Raw genomic sequence first — 22176 nt, forward strand, 5'->3', positions numbered from 1 at the left:
ATTTCTAGATGGATTTGGATAGTGATAATATAATATTTTATTCTTATCTTATAGATTTATATGGATTTGTTCCTAGATAAATCTTAGATAGATATGAATAACTATAATATAATATTATCTAATTCTTTGGAGTTATATGGATTTACTCCAAGAATAAATCCTAGATGGATTAGGATTAATATTAATATTAATTTATTTTATCCTATGGATTTGAATAGATTTAATTCTATCAAGACAAATCTTAGATGGATTAAAATAAGCATTAATCCAAGTTATCCTTATCTTTTGGATTTATATCTTAGATAAATTAGGATAAAGACAATATAAAAGAAAATCCTTATTTAATTGAATTTAGATAAATTCATTTATCGAAAAAATCCTAAGTAATGTTTGATATATTCTAGATGTCTATTCTAAAAGGAATTAAGATTTGTATAAATCTTGGTTGATTGGATTTTATTTATCTTATGGATTATGATGGAATCGTTTCTATGTAGTAATATCCGGGTACGATTTAAATAATGAAAATCCTAGATCAACGTTATCTTGAATTGGAGGATTTGATTTTATTGAAATCTAGAATAATCCTAAATGGATAGTTAACACTGTCTTGATAAATCCTAAATGAATTTGGATAATCTTTATCTAAGATAAAACTTAATTATTTAATTGAATTTCCCTTGACTAGATTAAATAATTATAGTTAATTATCCAGTGTGTTTAAATGCCATGCATTAAATAGATTTATCTGTTTATTTGGTGTTTATCTTTGTAAGTGGATTATCTGTTTTATCTGCTTATGTGATAATTATGCAAAAACCATATAAAATATCTAAGCGATAATTACAACAAGTGCGTTGTATATGGTCTCCATCAATTGGTTTGCAATTTATGAAGCTTTTTTCTAATATTATCACCACATGCTTTGTGGGGACAATAATCCTAAGAAATAGCAAGTTCATGAGGGCGAATTTCTCGAAAATAAATAGTATGAACTAGAATGTGGTTTCCAATATTATCGCCACCTGCTCTGTAGGGACAATAATCCTAAGAAACTGCAAGATTCAGAAGTTCACACAGAATTTATGAGATAGCTTGATCTTGTTAGCAGCACATGAGCATTGTTATAGGAGTGTGTTGTAGAAATGAGACTCTGTAATGCTAAATTCGGTGGTCTTGCTTAGGCAACATTAGGCGGCCATGCCACACTTGTGGTCTCTGGACTATTCGTTGATGATTGTGACCAGTAAATATGTAAGATTTTAATGCGTATTGACTTCCTCTGGAGGATACAAAATTTTAATTTTACAGTTGCAAGATACATAATCGTTTTGTGGTTATTTGCGATTATGTATTGAGCATAAGTATGTGATAATAAGTTTATTTGCCAAATCTTCATTATGTCATTCAATATCTTGTCTGCGATCCTTAAATAAATAAACTCGAATGCCAAAATTATGTAGACTGGAAACGTAAATGGATAAGATTCTCATCGCTAAAACTTGGAGTTTATACTCACTGATTCATGTCCTCCATTTCCTCGACATAATTCCACGAAGATTGTTCGAGAATGCTTTTTGCATGTACTTGACAAGTTCTTTAAGGGATAAGGTCAAGCTATTTTCTTTTAAGTAGCACGACAAGTCTTGGTTAGTGACGATGAATGGATATCAATAGAATCTGTCAAGATGATTCGATTGGTATATCCTAAAGGGACAGAATATTTTGAGGAATCTTTTGATCACTCAAATAGTTTCTGACTCAAGTCATCGCCTGAAGTAATAAGAAATGACTAAAAGAAGGTTTAACCGATAAGTAGAAAACCTCCAGAATATTAGTCGTTATATTACTGTTAGAGGAAAGTAACATGATAGATGACGAATTCGTAAAGGCTGCATTTTTCCTAAGTCCTAGTTCATTTGAACAAAAGAATAGACATGGAAATGAGAGAGCCTGAATTGTCATCGAAGTTTGTTTAAGCGAATGGAGATGCTTTGTAAGTTGGATTGACATTTCTTTCAAAGAAGTACAATGACTTACATGACAATGCAACTTCTAAGTAAGAGATCTTGATCCAGTTAGGCTTTTGTTGCAGTGGGAGCTATCAATGCTCAATTATTGTTTTACGGTTGATGTTTAAGGCATCATAGTATTGAAACAATATAGATGCAACAAGATTGAGTATTAAACAACACATCAACTTCTTAAACAATGAATGATAAAGTATTTATGGCTCTTAGTCTTAAGGCCAAGAAAATACTTAGTTTTTGTTCAAACTGATATAGACTATCAAGATTTTAACAATGTGTTAAATAGCTTGAAAGTCGAGAATGTCTATTCGATGCACTATGAGTTAGAATCATTTGATTCAGAATAGTTATAGAAGTGCAACGTAGAAAGACTAGCAAGTCTCAATGGTTTACACCAATAAGGAGACGAGCAAATCGTTAAGATCAGTAGTGGGAGTCTAATCTCCATTAACGAATCCAAGCATTCTTTCAAAGAATGAGATAGTTATGTAAGAAGAAATCGAAGTCTTTCTAAGACAAGTTTGATTAAGTGATGAGTTGTACTCATGAAAATCTTATCATTGATGGGATAAGCGTTAGCTATAACGAGATACACCTTAAAGAAATTACCATCGTCAGTACCTTCTACAAAACACGAGTTGTGGACTAGAGCGACTCTAGTCTAGCACATCTCAAGGTGTAATGTTGTTCCAACGCATGTTGGAAAGGTATCCAAGTAATTGGAGTTGAGTACTGTGGTATGTTTTAAGGTTCTCCCAAATGATGTAAGATTATAAGTTCTGTAATTTTCAAAGATATAATTCTTGTATGAAGATCAAGAAAGGAACTAAAAGCCTAACAGCGTGATAACTCCCAGGACAGAGAGAGATATCGAATTTTCTACATTACCAAGGACTAATACCATTAGAAGCTTATGCACTAATAAAATCAACTTCAACACCTAAGATTGTTAGAATCATGTCGTAGTGGGAGCGTTCCTAGGAACATAACAAGTTCATGGGTCTAAGAGTGTCGCAAGACTCGGTCTTAGATTAACTTGAACATAATCCCTTTAACTACAATGTAGAATTGGTTCATTTGGATATTCATCCTTGAAAATGTGATAGATTCCAAACTACTATCTTAGATAGACAACGTGTTTTACAAGACTTGCAATACTACCAATAGGCTGTGTCAGTTAGTGGGAGCTAGTATAATTGCAAGTGTAAATGTGAATCTCAAATGGCTAGACAATGACAATGGGCTATGCCCATTGAGAAATATCATCTTCTCGTTGCCGTTATGCCAAGATTGTTCGATCCCTCTGTCTATCAGAACTTACATAATTAGAATGTATGTATCATGATTGACAAGACAGCTTTCTATTAATAGAAGTCTTGAAGAAATCATCTACATGGAACATCCTAATAGGTATGTAATAGAGGGCAAGAAACACATGATTGGAAGCTTATGAAGACCTTTGAGGTCTTAGGCACGCATCTAAATCAGAGTATGTGTTTTAGCTAGATTGTCAAATGTTTGGAATTTGACATGTGCCCTTAAATGTGTTGTGAGGACAAGGAAGTTGAAATTGCATTAAATATGGTATTATTGGTACTGTACGATGATGAAATCTACAAAAGTTGCAAACAACTAAGATTGGCATCTAGCGTAGGAAACTGGTCGTCTACCCAGTTTAAGATAAAGGATTTAAGAGAAACTAATTACATTCTAAGCATCTAATTCTTTAAGATTGCTAGAAAGAATGTTGAGATTCTCTCAGGAATCCTATATCTATACATAGCTTGGAACATTTTAGCATTGGAAATTCCATGAAAAGGTTGTTACCATTCAAGATGAAATTGTCTTGTCTCTAGTCAAGTGTCGTTTGACACTTAGTGAGAACAAGAATTATGAGACTAGTTCTGCAGATAGATGTCTCATGTATGCTATGATGTGTACTAAGTTTGATATTAGTTGTGCTTTTGCATAGCAAGTATATATCATTTTAACCATGGCAAAGGACTTTGATTGAGGTAATGGATATACCATAGTACTTGAGAAAGACTAATCGCTATATTCTAGTTTACCAGTCATTCATGTAATGTACTTGGGGTTACACTGACTAAGTCTTATGACTAATCAGTGATCGAGTAAGTTATCCTCATTATATGTGTTTACCTTAGGAGTATACTCCTAGTAGCTTTGATCGTAAGTTTGAGTATGCCTATGAGTATTTTACTCTAGCAAAGGCTAACTCAAGAGGAACACGAGATCATAAGCTAAGCAATCACATAGAGAGATGAAATTAATTAAAGATCAAGTATGCAGCAAAGACATAGTGGTGCAAAAGATATTATCAGAGAACAACCAAGCAGATTTGTCACAGAAAATGCCTTTGTGGCAACATGTTTCAAACATTATGTGAAATGAATGGTAGTTCGATATATCTAGCTCCAAGACCTGCTTTGTGTATAAGTGGGAGAGTTTTTGGCAGTGGGTATACTCGAAAGCATGTTTTGAGTATAAGTGGGAGATTGTTAGGGTTAGTATACTAAAAAGCATGTTTCGAGCGACTTCGCATGAATAGAATCTTGCTTGTGTACGGAAAAACTCTACAATCCACTTTTGACCCGATTCACTATCATTCGAGCAGTTTCCACGAACAGAATCAATATATTATTACATTATGTTTGCTTGTGCGTTTATAAGATGTTTTATAAAATTTTAAATGCATAAGAAGTAAACAAAGCCTACATCTTTTGCTTAGTAGACTGGTAGTGGGCTGCGCTCACTTTAAGGTACTACAGTCGGTTCTAAGCAATGCTTTGCAAAAGATAAGAAGAATTTCACAACCTAGATAGGCTCCTCCTCCGTGAGGAATTTTCAGCTCCTCCTCCGTGAGATTTTCAGCTCCTCCTCCGTGAGGAATTTTCTGTCTTCTTTATTCGAGTCCTAGTGTTTCGATAAGATCAACCCACCCTGATGTCGGAATACAGTTCGGGACACCAGTCAGAAGATCTGTGGTCTAGTATTGAAGATCATCATGGAGAAGAAGCGAGGAATCGACGATTCTTTGGAGAATCAATGAGGTAAATTGGCTAACTCCGTAGCAAGCATGTTTTAGGGATTTTTGTGCTAAAGCATGTTTGAAATTCAAGTTATGAGCATGATACATGTGATAATTACGCGAATAAAATTTGTCTAAATAATCTGCAAAATAGATCCGTATGTGATCCGTTAAAACGCATGCTTCCGCTGCTAACCCTTCAGTCCTCCGCGCCCATAACTCTTCAATTAAATCCTTTTGGAGTCGAATATGAGCCTCCGTTTAGCGCATGCCGGCATGTGCTTGGAGGCGGCCGGCTTCATCGTGAGGTACCCCACTCCGTACGTTGGGGGCGGCCACGCCGTGGCTTGGACCGGCTTCACTATCGTCGTTGGTCCAACTAGTCAGTTGTACACCTTCATCTTCGACAATCATGTTGTGCATGATAATACAAGCGTACATTATATCAGCAATGCAATCGACATGCCACAAACGCGTTGGACCCCTAACTGACGTCCATCGAGACTGGAGCACACCAAATGCGCGCTCCACGTCCTTGCGCGCCGACTCCTGTCGTGCCGCAAAGTAGGCCTTCCTCTCATCTGATGCGTATCGAATCGTCTTCACAAAGACGGGCCACCTAGGGTATATCCCATCCGCCAAGTAGTAGCCCATATCATGCTGGTTGCCGTTGACGACAAAACTGATGGCCGGACCGACACCCTGGCATTGCTCGTTGAAAAGTGGCGACGAGTTGAGGACGTTGTTCGAATCGGCTATCCCAAAATACGCATGCCAAATCCGCAGCCGGTAATCAGCTACGGCCTCGAGGATCATCGTGGGATTCTTTCCCTTGTAGTCGGTCGTGTAGAACCCCTTCCAGGAAGCGGGACAGTTCTTCCACTCCCAATGCATACAATCTATGCTGCCTAACATCCCCGGGAACCCATGCTGTTCCCCGTGCATCCGCAAAAGATTCTGGCAGTCTTCGGGGGTAGGGCTTTGAAGGTACTGGTCACTGAATATTTCAATCACGCCCAGACAAAAATACTTCATACATTCAAGGGCAGTCGACTCACCGATGTGGAGGTACTCGTCCCACATGTCTGCCGCGCCGCCGTAGGCGAACTGCCGGATTGCCGCAGTGCACTTTTGAATAGGTGTGTGGCCGGGTCTGCCAGCCGCATCGTGCCTGAAGCGGAAATACAGATATCGATGCTCCAAAGCGTTAACAATACGCATAAACAGGGCCCTGCTCATCCTAAAACGGCGCCTGAAATGGTTGGCGTTGAACCGCGGCTCCTGTGCGAAGTAGTCTTCGTATAGGCGCTGATGTGCAGCTACGTGATCACGATCAATCACTTCTCGGCGGTGGACCACTGGGAGAGGTCGAGGTACCGCCGGGTGCAAGGCCCTCTGCATCCATCGATCAATCTCACGGTTCGTATAGGCCTCTAGCGCATCGTTCATTATACGATCGTACTCCTCAGCATCCCCACCACTACCACCACTACTACCACCGGCGTTACTCATTTCTCGGTGTTGATCTTGGACAGAAATTAAAATAGAGAGAGTACTCGTTAAAACAGGTGGTGCGAATGAAAATGACGTGCAAACCGCGTATATATAGTGTTTCGAAAATTAAAAAAATAAATAAATAATTCCGCTCGGCGGTGCGCTAGGCGATCCGGGCGTTGCAATAGCGCTGAGCGGATCGCCCAGCGCACCGCCTAGCGCAGCGAAACCGCCGAGCGCTCGGCGGTTTTTAATTCTGAAATTCGTTGGGCGGTTGCAATTGACCGCCTAACGGATCGCCTAGCGCCGGCGCTCGGCTAGGCGGTGCGCTAGGCACCATTGCGGATGGCCTAATGCATTCACTGTCGTTAACTGAAAATTACATATTTTAGGTATAGATTATTATCTCATTAAAAATTCACTCAACATAACTCAAAAACCACTGCAACAAAAGTAACTCAAACTCATTTTTCCGGTTCTGTCATATTTCCAACCATTTACACTAAATTCTAATTCAAAATAATATTTCATATTCACATACTCTTTTTACTTTTTCAATCTTACCTAGATGTTTATTTAAATTACACATAAACCCCACAATACTTTATCAATAATTTTCCAAACATAATTAAATAATTTAATACAATTGTTTATATTGATATATTTATATATATTTAAAATACTCCGTATATTATACATTCAACAAAAAATATATATAATATCACAAATTATACAAAATAAATAATTAATAATAATAATTTATATAAGATAAATGAATCTTATATAAAATGTATTGCAAAATAATCAATACAGTAATAAATTATAAAGTTAAATATGTCCATTTAAATTACTCCAAGATTTACTTTAAGATTAATTAATCTTTAAAATTTAACTAAATATATTTAATTAGATAGCCCAAAAGCCCAACTTTTAAGTCCATTTAAAACATAATGAAAAATGAGTCGTCGTCTCGTCTTCTTCATTCTTCTCCATTTTTCCGTTTCTGCATATCTCTCATCTCTCTGACTTCTTCGAAATTAACCCATAAAAACTAGTACTAGTTTAATACTGGCTATGGCTGTCATATAAAATAAAAATTAGTAGTAAGTTTTAAAATAAATTAAAATTTTGAATGATGGTACAACGTAGTACTAGTTTAATACTCAATTTACAATAAATTAAATTTTAGTTTTCAATTTGAGACAAATATCATAGTTCAATAACTCTTTAAGAAATTAACCCATAAAAACTCCTAAAATTTGTAGGAAATGATATGCTTCTTGTTGGAGATAATTCATGGAAGTGGATGTACTGTAGTATTTGATATAATAGATAGGATTTCACCGGCGAGATATTCACGCCTTTGGTCTTTTCTATATTTTATTTAAATTTTTAATTCATTTATAAGCATATTATCACACACATGATACCTCCACCCCCCAAACAAATTGAAAAATAAAATGAAAAAGATAAATAAAAAATATCCGACCTACCGGATTCGAACCAGTGACCTAAGGATTTCAGTTAGCAAACTACAGTCCTCCGCTCTACCAACTGAGCTAAGGTCGGATGCGTACTGATATGTAGGTATTACTTATATGATACAAAGAATCGTTTTAATTAACAATGCATCGTAATAGGAAAGAAATCCCCTCACTATAGAAGGAATAGTGGAAGAACCATTGCATAATATGAAGCATTATACTGTGTACATACACTGTCCGACCATCACTTCCATCTGATTCAGTCGGTTGTTCTCTCGTTGGTGTATCTATAAATTAACTCCACATAAATTTAGTCTTTAGATTACTATATTGAACTTGATTCCAGAGTTATAAATATACATGTTGTAAGCATTTATACAAACATGCATTGCTCATGAAACACACACTGATGGCTTAAGCAATTGTAAACTTTACATTAAATTTGAGAATTATTCTCAATTCTTGTAGTCCGAGGCTTTTCATCTACCTATGTTACCAACCATTCTATTCCAGTTCAGTTGAAAAGCTAACAGTAGTTACATATAACCTCAGTTATCATCTCATCCATCAACAATCTCTCAATTTCATTACCTAATATCTCAATATCTGCTCTAGATTCTGACCACAACATCTCTCTATCAAGTTCTCTATACCCACTGCCGTACTCTTGGTTAATCAATCTCTCAAGATCATCTTGAACACCCTGCCATTGCAGATTCAATCCCGACAGTTTTGGCATCACCCAGGGGCACAGGGTCACGCGCTCATGGAAAATCTCCACCACTGCTGAATTTATTTTGTCGAAGAGCAACCTCCTTTCCCACCTCAATCTGGTGGTCTCGTCGTTATTGTATTTCTTCTCCAGCTTGTCGAACAACTTGGGGTCCAATGGGCTATTTGAGGAGTTCCACAACGTCCTCAACATGTGAAAGTAGGATTCTTCAAGACCAGATTCGATCAGCACGTCAACAGCATAACAAGTCCTCCAGTTGTCAGCTGCTAAGACAGGGCATCCTTCAGAAACTACTGGTAGTAGTTGCGCTTCTTCCTCCTCGATGGGAACAAGTGCTGATGTCTCACATATCTCAGCATATGTGCCTGACTCCAACTTGAGGAGCTTCAGTTGCATCCGAAGTTCTACACCAGAGGACAATAAAAAATAATTGACAAGATTATCATTGTTGAAATCAAAAATCAAGGAGAACACAAAACTTCAACAGCATAAGGAGCATAAAGGAAACATCAACTAAGGACCATGGAAAAAGCATTCTTTAATAATTATGTTCGACAGTTATTGAAGAGAATGCATGCTTTAGTAACTGTGATGATGGTTCTTATCTCTCAAAAAGTGGACTTGGATATCGTAGATTTCCTATATATGGTTATTAATTCATTATAGTCAAGGCTGGAAGGTGGCGATTTCATACCATGAAGTCCTGCACTGACTCTCTCAAAACTTTCAGAAGATGGTGTTTCTTCACTACAAGGGGCCTCAAGCACTGAAACAGGACTAGGATGGTCTGCTTCCTTAGAGCACTCAGAAGAATCCGGCTCAGCTCTGAGGCACTGCAAGTGAGGAGATCTGTGCAGCTCCTGAAAACACAAGATAGATTAAGTATATATACTAAATTACAAAGCACCAACAGTCTGGGCCTACTTCAGATCTTGAATTATCAGACCCCTGTGTGACGACAGAGAAGCAAGATGAAGATTATGCAGTCATGTCTCACGAGGTGCATCATAAAAGGCAAAAATTAGCTATCTGTCTTTTAAAGATATTTATAAAATATAAACATAAGTAGAAGCCCATCTTACTGAATACCATAAAGAGCCTTTCATACAAATAAATTATTCGTGTTTAACATAAGAGCACTTACCATCATCAAGCAACTAAGCAATACATATCCGAAAAGCACAACGAAGTAACCAAATCAGCATAATTTGAATGACACCTTTATTAGTTCCAGTAGCACCACATTCACTTATTAAATGTAAAGAAGTAGAGTGAATATTAAATGAACCTGGTGAACATAATCCCTATGCTTGAGGGGAAAAACTAGGCTAACCAACTACCATCAAATAAAGAATCAGGTGTTCATATCTCAAGTTGAGGAAAACAAGCAAATAGGTACTACAGCTTGTGCATTATCAATTTATCGTACATAATCCCTTAACAACCAACCGAAACAACTGTAAACAATTAAAAGGATCATACACAAGAAAACATGCCTCCGCGCACATAAAATTTTTTAACTCTATAAGTCAATAAAGTAAAGAAAGCAGGGGCATTTAAAATTCCAAGTAAAGGTAGGAATAACAGATGTGAAGCACTTTGACATAGTTTAGCTATGCTATGGGAGAAAAACAAGATACTTCAGTTCAAGAAAAGTCAAGACCGAACCTGTAGACTAGAACACTCTTGGTTATGACTAGAAGCTTTGTCACCTGTTAAAGATGAAAGTGACTGTTCCGAAAGAATCTCAGACGATTTTGAAGACATAGCAGTGCTTCCAGGATCTGAAATCATCATAATGTCAACCATAGGGACTTCATAATTGTCTGCCTCTTCAGCGATTGGAAACATGGGCTGTTGTTCAGATAAGTCCTTGGTGTTTGGTTCCATCTGAATCTCAAAACTGGCTCTGGGCGAAGAGTCTATCACATTAGAAAATATGTGCTGGCGGGGATGACACTTCTTGATCCTAGATTTTGAATCTCTGGCTGAATGATTTTCTCTGCGACTCGGATTTCCCTGTACAACCTTACTTCTACTACGATGTACAGAATCACTATGCACTGGGCTTTTCTCTTCAGCCAAATTGTTATGATTTGGGCTTCTTCTGTGGCTTCTCCCTCTCCCACTAGTGGGTGGAGGAAGTGACCTTGATCTAGAGGAATTTCTGCACATTTCATCTTTCCGTCCATCCCTTCTTCTGATACCTAAAGGAACATCCAAAGTAGCAGGTCCATTACTACTAAGTTCTTTACTTGCTTGGCCAGGATTCATCTTAACATTTAACTGGCAGTGCCTAGTTTCCTTGTTGGGCAGGGCAAGCATTTCCCCTAATGTGCTGCCCCTACTAATCATTTCCAAATCCTGATACATGTGAGCCTTCTTCCATCTCTCAGATAGTCGCTTCTTTGCTTCTGTATTTACAGGTGATTCACCTAAATGGGAAGATGGATATCTGCACATCCTACTACCATCGAATGACCTTCTAGAAGCAAATCTAAACACCTCAGACTCACTATCAGAATCACTCTCATTAGCATCATACGAGCTCTCATCTCCAACATATCCTCTGTTTGCAATAGATTTTGCATCTGTGGTCTCGTCGTAACCATCTCTCATCCTCATTGTAATTTCTCTGGCTATTTCTCTCGCTTCATTTGACATGGATTTTGATAATCCTGCATTATGAGATAAGTCTTTCCTTCTCCGTGACACTGTTTTTGCATTACTGACATTTGAATATTCCTTCATTTTCTTGAAACCGGGTTGATAACTGTGTGAAAGATCTTGTGATGACAAAGATGTGCCAGCATTTTGAGCTTTCCCAAGGTTTGGCTTCAAAACAACAATCCTAGTAGGAATAGTATTTTCGTCTTTTGTTTCCTTCACTGGAATCCTTGATGAACTGCAAACTCTGTGGCGACTGTGTGGTTCAAGCAGAAGACCATCTTGACTATTCAGGTGAGAAGCAGCATGAGGTTTAATAGAATTATCTCCCTCTGATCTCCATGCTTTGGCTTTACTTTCAAACTTCTCGGAATTAGATGGCTTTAATACTGCTATGCAACTGCCAAGAGAATTGCCAGGATCGACTTGTAAATCATGCAAATGCTCTGCAAATGAGGAATCTGATTGACCAAGAAACTTCAGCAGTAAGTCCTTGTTGGAGTCCAGCATCTCTAGAGTGTCATTGAGCTCTTTGGAACATAGAAATTTTTTATCAGTGGAAAGACGCTTTGCATCCATAAATTTCTGCTGAATCAGTTCCATCTTAGGCTTTGTAAGAAATGAGTTTGCCCTCCGTCTTGAAGAACACTGGCGGTCGACAACATGTGATGCTTCTAAATCCTCATAGACATTCTTGAATCCTTGCTGGTCTATCGAACTTCTCCATTTCGATCGGCTATCATAATGTTGGCTACTTCTTTGATTATTAATGGGAATGTCAACGTTTTTCTGTTGGTAGTTCTCCGGGAACTTCTTTTGTAGTCTATGAACATGCCGAGGGGATGGCAGCCCTTCAAGACCCATTAATTTAGCAACAACATTTGTTGATCTTCTCCTGAGTTCAACATCTTTTGACATCTCTTCTGCCAGTAACTTCTTCATTGGAATCCCTGTTGCTCTTCCTAAGGTGCTCTGCCCCAACTCAAGCATGATCTGTTTATGCCAAATAAAAAGTCATCAGATTTCAAAGCTGCCGATGAAATGGAGAAACTTAATTATGTCACAAATTAAATACAAATAGTAGAAATACAATTTCTTTATCACAGACCTTGTCATCCCTGTTGCTCCCATCAATATAAGAATGAGAATCTGAAGACAATCTTGGAACGGTTTTCTGCTTCTGAATTGGCTGAAAACCTGGGAAAAGGTTCAAAAACTAATGGTAAGCTCCATGGACGTAGAATACTAGAAATTGTAATCAGAATATTTCTCTAGCACCAAACTCTCGAAAGCAGGATAAAAGATAAATTCAAGACTGCTAATCACCGTGACTAACAAAGAACATAGTCAACTGGATTTAGCACCAGAAAAACACCTCAATGATCACAAGAAAATGGACTGTTGATTAAAATATGGAAGTGGCTCATTATCCACAGATAAACAACTATACCTAGAATTAAGGAAAGCTATTAAAAAATTGAAAAGGAATGCTTAGATACCAGCTACTAGATATTAAGGAGCTCATAGAAATTTAGTAATGGCCTTTCCAAAGCATTATGTCTAGTAAGCAATTATAACCCATCATAAACAGAAAATCCAAAGAGGAACAAAATTATGATAACACCAATAAGAAAAGTTCTTTTTCATCCACAGCCAACAAAACTAGCTTTAGTAAAGCATGAGTAGTGCTAAGTATCAATCTCATTAGTGACTTCAAGCTTCACTGAAGCAAGAAAAAAGAAGTTAAACATGTCGATAGGTAAACCACCTTTGACCTCCCTCATTTTTATTGAATGACATAAAAGTCTTTGGATAATACTACTAACATTATCATGAGAGTTCAACGCAAGCCAACCAAAAGAATATATTAGAATTTAGAGTTGATGTTTTTGCTTAGAAGATGGAAAAGGGAAAGATCATCGTCAAAATTAAAAGTTTAATGCCGTGGCTTAAAGGAAAAGAATGAAGACGACGGCCCAACCGTAAATGTGGAAATAATACGGGGAAACAGCTATGAAACATTAATCGACAGAGCAATCTTAAATGTCATATTAAAAATTCTCATTTAAGATTAATTCGGACTAACAATTAATGTTGCAAAATTAGTTTCTCTGGCACGTTGTTATACTTTTTTGAGAAGTATTTTAGATTTTTTTGTAAGGAGTGAAAAGGTGGAAGACTGCGACGCCAACGACCTAAATCAATGAATTTCCAAAATTAACATCTCCAGAAAAAGTAACGGTATAATGAACAAATCAAAGGCTCCTAACGGAACAAAATGCTATTCGCTGGGAATTCTTTAACAAGCTTAGCACAATTGTGTTTTCAGACTCAGAGATGAGATGAAAAAATTACCTTCAATGCCGGAAGCACTTTTGGTTTTCCTGTGTCGAGCTCTCTCCATTTACTTTTTCAAAATTTGAAATTAAGAGGGCAGCACCAGCGAAAAGATAAAAGAACAGAGAAATGACGAATAATTTGAGAGAAATCAATTAGTAATAAAGAAAACCTTTCTCTTTTTCCAAAAAGAAGCCCTCGAATTTGAGAGAAATCAGATCGGAATTATCGCAAAATAGCACGAGACCGCATCGCCACATACAACCTAGACAATGCAGTTCATTTCAAGCAGAGACAGCTGAAATAGGAAGTAAATACTCAAGAGCAGATCCTGTTACACATTCAAGAGAGAAAGGCCGTGCACATATAGGAACAATGACAGCCGAAGAAGTAATGAATTATGATAGTAAAAGAGAGAGAGAAAGAAAAATGCAAAGAGACACTTGTAGAGAGAGAAAACACGGAGAACAAGTGACAGAGAGAGGGAAGACAGGCGGGCACTAAATGACGGAAAGGAATTGCAATTTTGAATGGAATTGAGAGTGAGAGTGAGAGAGTGAGAGTGAGAGTGAGAGTGAGAGAGAGAGAGGGTTCAAAATTTACACGAGGATGAATTTTGAATAGATTGACACGAGACTACACTAGCTACTGAGACTATGTACACGTGGACGACTGCTAAATTCCCATGTAATGTACTCTATACTTCATCCGCAACTATGGTGTATCTAGAAAGTTCGTCTCAAAGCCTATCTCTATTTTTTTCTATAACGTCAGCAGGCTCATCTCAGAGTCTATCTTCCTGGAATGAGAGCTCATTAGATCATTCAGAGTGGAACAGATGTCCCATCAGACATTTCAACGGACTTTCCAAAAACACATTCTGCCACGTCATAAGGACATCCCACTGCACAATGGCAGACATCTCTAAGGACATCCCGATGGACATCCACAATAATAAAAATGCACAAATTAAACAATTTACGGAATTAAAATTTCAACACGAATACGGACGGAGAAAGTGCAATGATAATTTCATTAAATAAAAAAAAGTACATTTCAACAAAAAAAATTCTAAACAAATTACATTATAAATATCAACGACGACCCCTCCGCTCCATAGCTCTTCAATTATATCGTTCTGGAGTCGAATATGGGCTTGTCGTTGGCGCATGACGGCAAATGAATGGACTCGATCGGCCTCTTCATGGGGTATCCCCATACGTACATTGGCGGTGGCCACGCCGTGGCTTGAACCGGCAGCATCAACATCATCATCGGCCCAATCAGTCAGTGCTGGACCTTCATCTTCGACAATTATGTTGTGCATGATAATACATGCGTACATGATATCAGCGATGCTGTCAATATACCACAGTCGTGATGGACCCTTCACTACCGCCCATTGAGCCTGGAGCACACCAAATGCCCGCTTCACATCCTTGCGCGTTGCCTCCTGATGACCCGCAAAATAGATCTTCTTTTCGTCTGTTGCGCATCTGATCGTCTTCACAAAAACGGGTCACATAAGGTATATCTCATCCGCCAAATAATAGCTCATATTGTGCTGGTTGCCGTTGGCGACGAAACTGATGGTCTGACCAATGCACATACACTAGTCATTGAAAAGGGGCGACGACTGGAGGACGCTGATGTCGTTGTTCGACCCGGCTACTCCAAAATACGCATGTCAAATCCACAGCCGATAGTCAACTACCGCTTCAAGGATCATCGTGGGATTTTTGCCCTTGAAACCGGTAGTGAACACCCCTTTCCAGGCGGCGGGCCAGTTCTTTCACTCCCAATGCATACAATCTATGTTGCCTAACATTCCAGGAAACTTGTACTGATTCTTGTGCATATCCATCAGAGCCTGACAATCTTCGGGGGTAGGCTTCTGAAGATACCTATCCCCGAATATCTCCCTAACACCCTCACAAAAATACTTCAGACATTCGTGGGCAGTCGTCTCGCCGATGTGGAGGTACTCATCGAACATGTCGGTCGCACCTCCGTATGCCAGCTGCCTGATTGCGGCAGTGCACTTCTGTATCGGCGTGGCCGGCTTTACCAACCGCATCCTCCCTCATCCTGAAATACTCGTATCGACGCTCTAAAGCGCCCACAATACGCAGAAATAGTGGACGATGCATCCTAAAACGTGTCGTCGGAACATGTTCTCACCAAGCCGCGGCTCCGGAGCGAAGTAGTCCTCATACAACCGACGGTGTGCAGCGATGTGGTCCCGGGGTACTATAGTTCGACGATGGATGGGTCGAGGTACCGTAGGCTGCTGCTGCAAGGCCGCTTGTATCGCGCAATTTATCTCCTTGGACGTAACGACCCGCAACTGTTCTTTAATTCGTCGGTGTACGTCATCAGCACCCCCACCACTACCGTCCGCACCACTACCACTACCACTAGCCATTTTGGATAAATAAAAGAAACGTAGAGAGATAGAAACTCGTTAAAACATGTGGTGCGAATGAAATGAAGTTCAACGAGCCGTATATATAGAGTTTTTTTTTAAAAAATTAAAAATCGGGACGTCCCCGGGACGTCCGTCGAGAACCCACAATGGCGGACGTCCCGACGGACGTCGTCGGAAAGCCGCGGATCTACGGTGTCCGCAGCGAACGTCCGCATCCGTCCCTCCCATGCCTAATGGCGGACGTCCCGCGCGGACATCTGGCACACCGGTCCGACGTCCGCCGGGACGTCCGCCGCTACGGATGCTCTTACAGAGCCTATATCTTTTCTGCATCATCTCTATTTTATATTTTTCACTTTTAATTTAGTGAAATAAAATTATATATAATAACAATAAATAAAGACAACTCAATAAAAGGTAAATTTTATTAAAAAGAAAACATCCTACATTTAAAAAAATATCAACAAAACAAACAAAAAATATTAATAAAAATATTAAAAAACATTGTGACTAGAGAGAAGTAATATATAGAGTGAGATAAAATGAAGTGAGATAAATGTGAATAATTAGTGGCGAATGGGTAATATATAGGGGATAAAAAATAATAATAATTAAAAAAAAGAGGAGATCGGCTGAGCTGATCAATCGGCCCTGAGGAGGAGCCCATGGTGGGTAGCCATCGGCCCTTGCTTCACAATTAAGGCCTTAGAGAGCCGATGGGGAGGCCAATCGGTCAGTCCTTGCGATCGGCCTCCATTGTGGGTGCTCTTAGGGCATCTATAGTGATGCTCTTAAATTCAGAGATCATCTCAGAGCTTATCTCCATTTTCTTTTGTCACGTTAGCAACCCAATCCAGGACCTATTTCATTTTCACATCATCACTATTTTATACTCCATATTTCACTTTTAATTGTTGGTGAGAAATAAATGATACTCCCTCTGTCCGCGAATAGGAATCTCATTTTTCCATTTTAGTCCGTCAGCGAATAGGAGTCCCCGTTCATTTTTACCATAAATAGTAGGGTCTCACATTCCACTAACTCATTTTACTCACATTTCATTTAAAACTAATATATATACACAAGTGAGACTCATTTTCCACTAACTTTTTTTCACCCACTTTTCTTAACATTTCTTAATACTCATGCCACCAAGAAATGAGTCTGCTAATGGCGGACAGAAGGAGTGTAAAATAACAACAAAATTAAATTAATGACAACTCAATAAAAAAAACAAATTTCATTAAAAAACATCCTACATTTTAAAAAGACATTGATAAAAACATTGAAAACATTGTGACTAGAGAGAAGTAAAATGTAGAATGAGATAAAATGAAGAGGGATGAAAGTAAATAATTGGTGGGAAATGTGATATATATAGGGAATAAAAAATTAATAAAAAAGAGGAGGAAATCGTCGCGGCTGCTGGATCGCTTCAGGGCAGAGGTGATGAAGAATGATAATCGGCCCCCTCACCACAATGGGGCCCGATGATGGGCGATGGGGTGGCCGATCAGCTACCATAGTGAATGATTTTAGAATAATTAAGTTTATTACTCCCTACGTCTGCCATTTGGAGTCCCGGTCACTTTTGCGCACTCGTTTTGTAAAAATGCTAATAAATAGTTAAAGTGGAGAAATGGCTTCGTCCACCATTAGGAGTCCCGGTCACTTTTACACACTCGTTTTGTAAAAATGATAATAAATAGTTAAAGTGAAGAAATGGTAAAGTAAGAGAGCTCTTACTTTACCATTTCTCCACTTTAACTATTTATTATCATTTTTACAAAATGAGTGCGCAAAAGTGACCGTGACTCCTAATGGCGGACGGAGGGAGTAGGTTAATTAGATTATAATTAAGTCATTAATTTGGTCAAACTTGTTTGACCATTAGTTTTAACAGAAAAAATTAAGTTGGACCAAAACATATTATTTGGAACCAATAAGTCACACACTTAATGTATAGGAGAAAAAAAAACTTTAGGACAAATATAGGGAATATAAAATGGACTTTAGTCCTTTTTTTTTATTTGGTGACAATACTCTCTCGTACAAAAATAAATAACTTCATATAACTATGTCCACAAAAAAATAGTCATATTTCAAAAATAAAAACTTTCTTTCATATTTAATCCACTTTTTCTTCTCTATATATCTCATGTTTGCCCCCAAAAGCATGGAACTTGGAAAATTTTGGATTTTTCCCATGAAATTTCAACTTTGCAAATAACAATTTTGGAGGGTGTGCTTCAAGAAATCCGCTATATTAATGGATTTAAAAACAATTTTGGAGGGTGTGCTTCAAGAAAAACTTAAAGCTCTTGAAGTTGTTGTCGATAAATTCCGAAAAAAAATCTGCATCATGATATTATTTGCCAAAAAAATTTCACTGGTGGAAAATAACAAACCCATATAAAGTTCGTGATATTATTTGTCAAGTTGAAAGTTTATGGGAAAAACCCAACATTTCAAAAATTCTATAATATTAGGGGCCAATATGCCAATAATTAAACTATACTTTAACAGATTAAATGTGACAAGATTCTAACAACTTTTTTATTTTAATCTAGTTGTGTTGAATCCATGTGTCTATATGCATAATTGTCGATTTCAATGTGAATAATTTTAATCAAATAAAATGCCCAATTGCATGTATTAACATGACAACAGTTATGATGCGTTCTACATCGTATGCTTGGTATAAACAGGACCAGCACATCAAATCATAAAATAAAATAAAATAAAAATAAAAGTGTTGAATTTTGCGATATTTTCGCATGTATAAAAGTGTTGCTTAACGGCATTGTAGGTCATCCGTATCCCGGTCTCTTATCCGTCTTTTAACAGTCTTATCTCTTCACTATCCATGGATCACACTGTACTTTTCACCCCATCTCTTAATTAAGAGACAGCACCTGCATCCCTCAATCTCTTAACCGTCTCTTAACTATCTCATCCCTTAACTATTTATTCAATTTCATTTTTTATTTTTATTTCCAACAAATTCAATTAATAAAAACACACTTCATAAAATTAAATAAAATTACAACTTTAAATTCTAAAAAAATAAAAAACTACATTAATAAAATCCTAAAAAAAATTAAAAAAATACATAATTTAAAACTCCAAGAAGCAGAAGAAAGAATTCTCCATTATTCGACGAATTTGCTCAAATGGACCCATGAATGGATTAAATTTGGGAGAAGAATAATGTTTTAAGATGAAGAATGTACAGTGTTTGAGTGAGAATAGAGTTTTTTTTATGGTGGATTAATTTGTGGGAATGATTTGATATTTATAGAAGTGATTTGGGGCTTAAAAAAATTAAAAATTTACAAAAAACGGCTAGTATATTTTTTGGGATTTTTTTTAAAATTTTGAATTTTTCCTGATTTTTTTAAAAAATAAAAAAAACATTTTTTTCGGATAAAAACGAGGCCCACTCGCGGGCCGGCGAGTGGGCGTCACGAACGAACCGGAGCTCGCCACGTCGCCAACGCGCGTGGCAAGATGTCTCGCGAGACTTCCCTCCGCGACGAGACAAGGGACGGGATGAGGACGAGACGGATCCCGCAACGCTGTCTCGATGCGGTCTCGTCTCTCCGAGACGAGATAGAGCCCGCAACGAGACGCATTGCGGATGCCCTAAAATGTCCACTAGTTACATTATGCAAGTGTTGTGCCAAGCTTTTGATATAGCTTAAAAAGATCAGACATTAATCCTTTCTGGAAAAGGACTTCCACCAAATGAAATCACGAATAAATATGCCCAAATCCAATAACAAGATTATTTCATGCAAAGAGCAAACAGTCTGAGCTAAAGTTGATCGATCTTCACAGCATCACATAAAAAATTAGCACCATTAAGATGTTTAGCAGCTACTCCAACACATAGAATGAAATGATGAATATGCATAACATGCTTATCAGCTTAGACATAGCATTTCAAATACCGCATTTTGCATTAGGAGTTTAGGACTTTCGCTGCAATTTGTGAACCCGTAAAATATAAAGAAAAGCTTCATGGCTCCATTCATTCACAAGAAAACTAAGAACAGTCAAACAAGACTCTAATTGGAATAAAAAACAGGCAAGCAATACCTTTCAAAGATCAAAGACAACAACTACACTCATGAAAGTCAAATATAATTCAAAATTTATAGATAGAATGACAAAGTTAAAAGTATGGGAGTTATAGGAGTTGCAAAAGAGGTCTCTCTAAGTTCAAATGACATTTGAAACGGAAAGTGCTAGTTTGGGAAGTGACCAAATGAAGTTGAGAATTCTGCCCTGTTGTCCCTAAACATCAATAAGCATAATGCACTGGTTGATCAACTTACTAATAATCGTGGAAAAACAAAAGCTTAACAGCTAAGGCAATAATCGTTTTTCCCATCAAATTCCAACAATCTATGATAATAAGAAGATATGCAATCCCTTATTCATCCATTATCTACGACTTTGCAGAAATCATAAACTTCATTTGAAAATAAACAAAAACCTACATATCAATCACACACACCTTCATCAGCAACACTTGTCCTGCTACAAAAGAAAACACTAATTATTCGCCATAGCTCTCTCATTCTCCACCTTCTGCGCGAAAAGCTTAGTAGCAAACATATTGTCATCGAAATAGCTAGCGTAAGGGTGCCCTTTCGGAATCAATCTCCTATATTTCTCAAAACATTTCTCAGCCTCACCATTTTTCTTCAACAAGGTGTAAATTATGCCCTGGCAAAGGTAGGGCCTGAAATCCCTCGGCTCCTCCTTCACTAACTCTTGATATAATTTCAATGCATCGTCATACTTCCCCTCGAGCACTCTAATTTGTGCAAGCAACAGCTTGAAATCCCTCAAATCAGTCTTCTTATTTTCCTTCTTGCACAATGTAATCGCCTCTTCAACCCTCCTCTCAATAGCCACCAAATCCTGGCTCGACTCCTCCTGCGATGCCACCGTCACAAGCCCGTGATACGCCTCCACGCAAAAGGGATCCTTTTTCACCAGCTCGTTGAAGCCATTTCTAGCTAGCGGAAACTCCCCATTGTAAGCAAACAGATGGGATTTCATCATCGGCCACTCCAATTCCTCCGGCTCGAGTTCCACCAATCTGTCGATAATCTCAATAGCTTCGGGAATCTTTTTGCTCTTTATCTTAATCTCCATCAAACTCTTGAGTGCCTCAACATCGTCAGGGTTGGAAATTAAGTGCTCTTCCGTAGATTTTTCCCTTTCTTCATCAGTAATGGAATCCCTTTCAGCTGTTTGTACATTAGGCGGTGAAATCGGGGTGGCGATTGCGGGTTTACGGGACAAAAAAGTTCCAGAAACGAAAAGCGCCGCGGCGGCGACCGTGGTGGCCAAGGCAATTTTGAGAGGGTTGGAGGTTTGCAATTTGAACAATTTGGGAGAATTATCGGAGTTTTGACGATTAGGGTTGGGAGTGGGCATAGAAGCGCGGATAGCGGGGAGAGAAAAGTGGGGTAGCGGCCGAGGCGGAAACTTGAGAGAGAGGGGAGATAGAGGGTTGGAGGATGAAGGGCGGTGGGGATTGAGGAGCGGGAGGCGGGAGGCGGTGGGGTTAACGGCGGTGGAATTGATAGGGCTCATGGTGTTAGGGTTTAGAGAAATTCAAAGAGTGCTAAACCCCTTTGGTGAAGTGCGATTGAGGAAATGAAAATGGTGATGCGCATAGATAAGATTCATCCCTTTAAATATGCATATTTAACTTAATTTAGTAAATAGTATTAAGAAAACTGAAGCAATATACTCTCTCACCTTAGTAGACCTTACTAGTATATCCGTCCATTACAAATAAAAATTACTCCAACTTAATTTCAGTTATTTTTTCTAGACTGTCTTATAAATAAAAAATTTTAAAATTTTATTTCAATTATTTTTCTCTTCTTTTCTCTTATTTTACTAATTCTCCACTCTTAATTTTATAAATA

The 22176-nt window shown here is 38.0% G+C and overlaps 2 protein-coding genes and 1 non-coding gene across 4 annotated transcripts; all 3 read right to left on the minus strand.

Moving 5' to 3' along the window:
* Window positions 1-8056: 8056 nt before the first annotated feature.
* Window positions 8057-8142, minus strand: TRNAY-GUA. Its single transcript is given in 2 exon segments — window positions 8057-8092; window positions 8106-8142. It is a non-coding gene; the product is annotated as a tRNA-Tyr (tRNA).
* A 329-nt stretch (window positions 8143-8471) lies between these two features.
* On the minus strand, window positions 8472-14378 carry LOC121748570. Of its 2 annotated transcripts, none has more exons than XM_042143014.1 (5): window positions 13813-14378; window positions 12566-12654; window positions 10459-12450; window positions 9485-9650; window positions 8472-9194 (listed from the first exon to the last, which is right to left on the minus strand). In XM_042143014.1, exons 1-5 carry the CDS (start codon window positions 13859-13861, stop codon window positions 8584-8586), a joined length of 2907 nt encoding a protein of 968 aa, XP_041998948.1. In that variant the 5' UTR covers window positions 13862-14378; the 3' UTR covers window positions 8472-8583. The 2 variants fall into 2 exon arrangements, with proteins under 2 accessions (XP_041998948.1, XP_041998958.1); XM_042143024.1 differs by lacking the exon at window positions 13813-14378 and adding an exon at window positions 13226-13349.
* Window positions 14379-20594: 6216 nt separating this feature from the next.
* Window positions 20595-21916, minus strand: LOC121799273 (protein SLOW GREEN 1, chloroplastic-like). The gene has a single exon (XM_042198595.1). The coding sequence runs from the start codon at window positions 21833-21835 to the stop codon at window positions 20783-20785; it is 1053 nt and encodes a 350-aa protein (XP_042054529.1). The 5' UTR covers window positions 21836-21916; the 3' UTR covers window positions 20595-20782.
* Between the last annotated feature and the right edge of the window lie 260 nt (window positions 21917-22176).

This window comes from Salvia splendens, chromosome 1 (assembly GCF_004379255.2).
Source record: "Salvia splendens isolate huo1 chromosome 1, SspV2, whole genome shotgun sequence".
Lineage (NCBI taxonomy): Eukaryota > Viridiplantae > Streptophyta > Magnoliopsida > Lamiales > Lamiaceae > Salvia > Salvia splendens.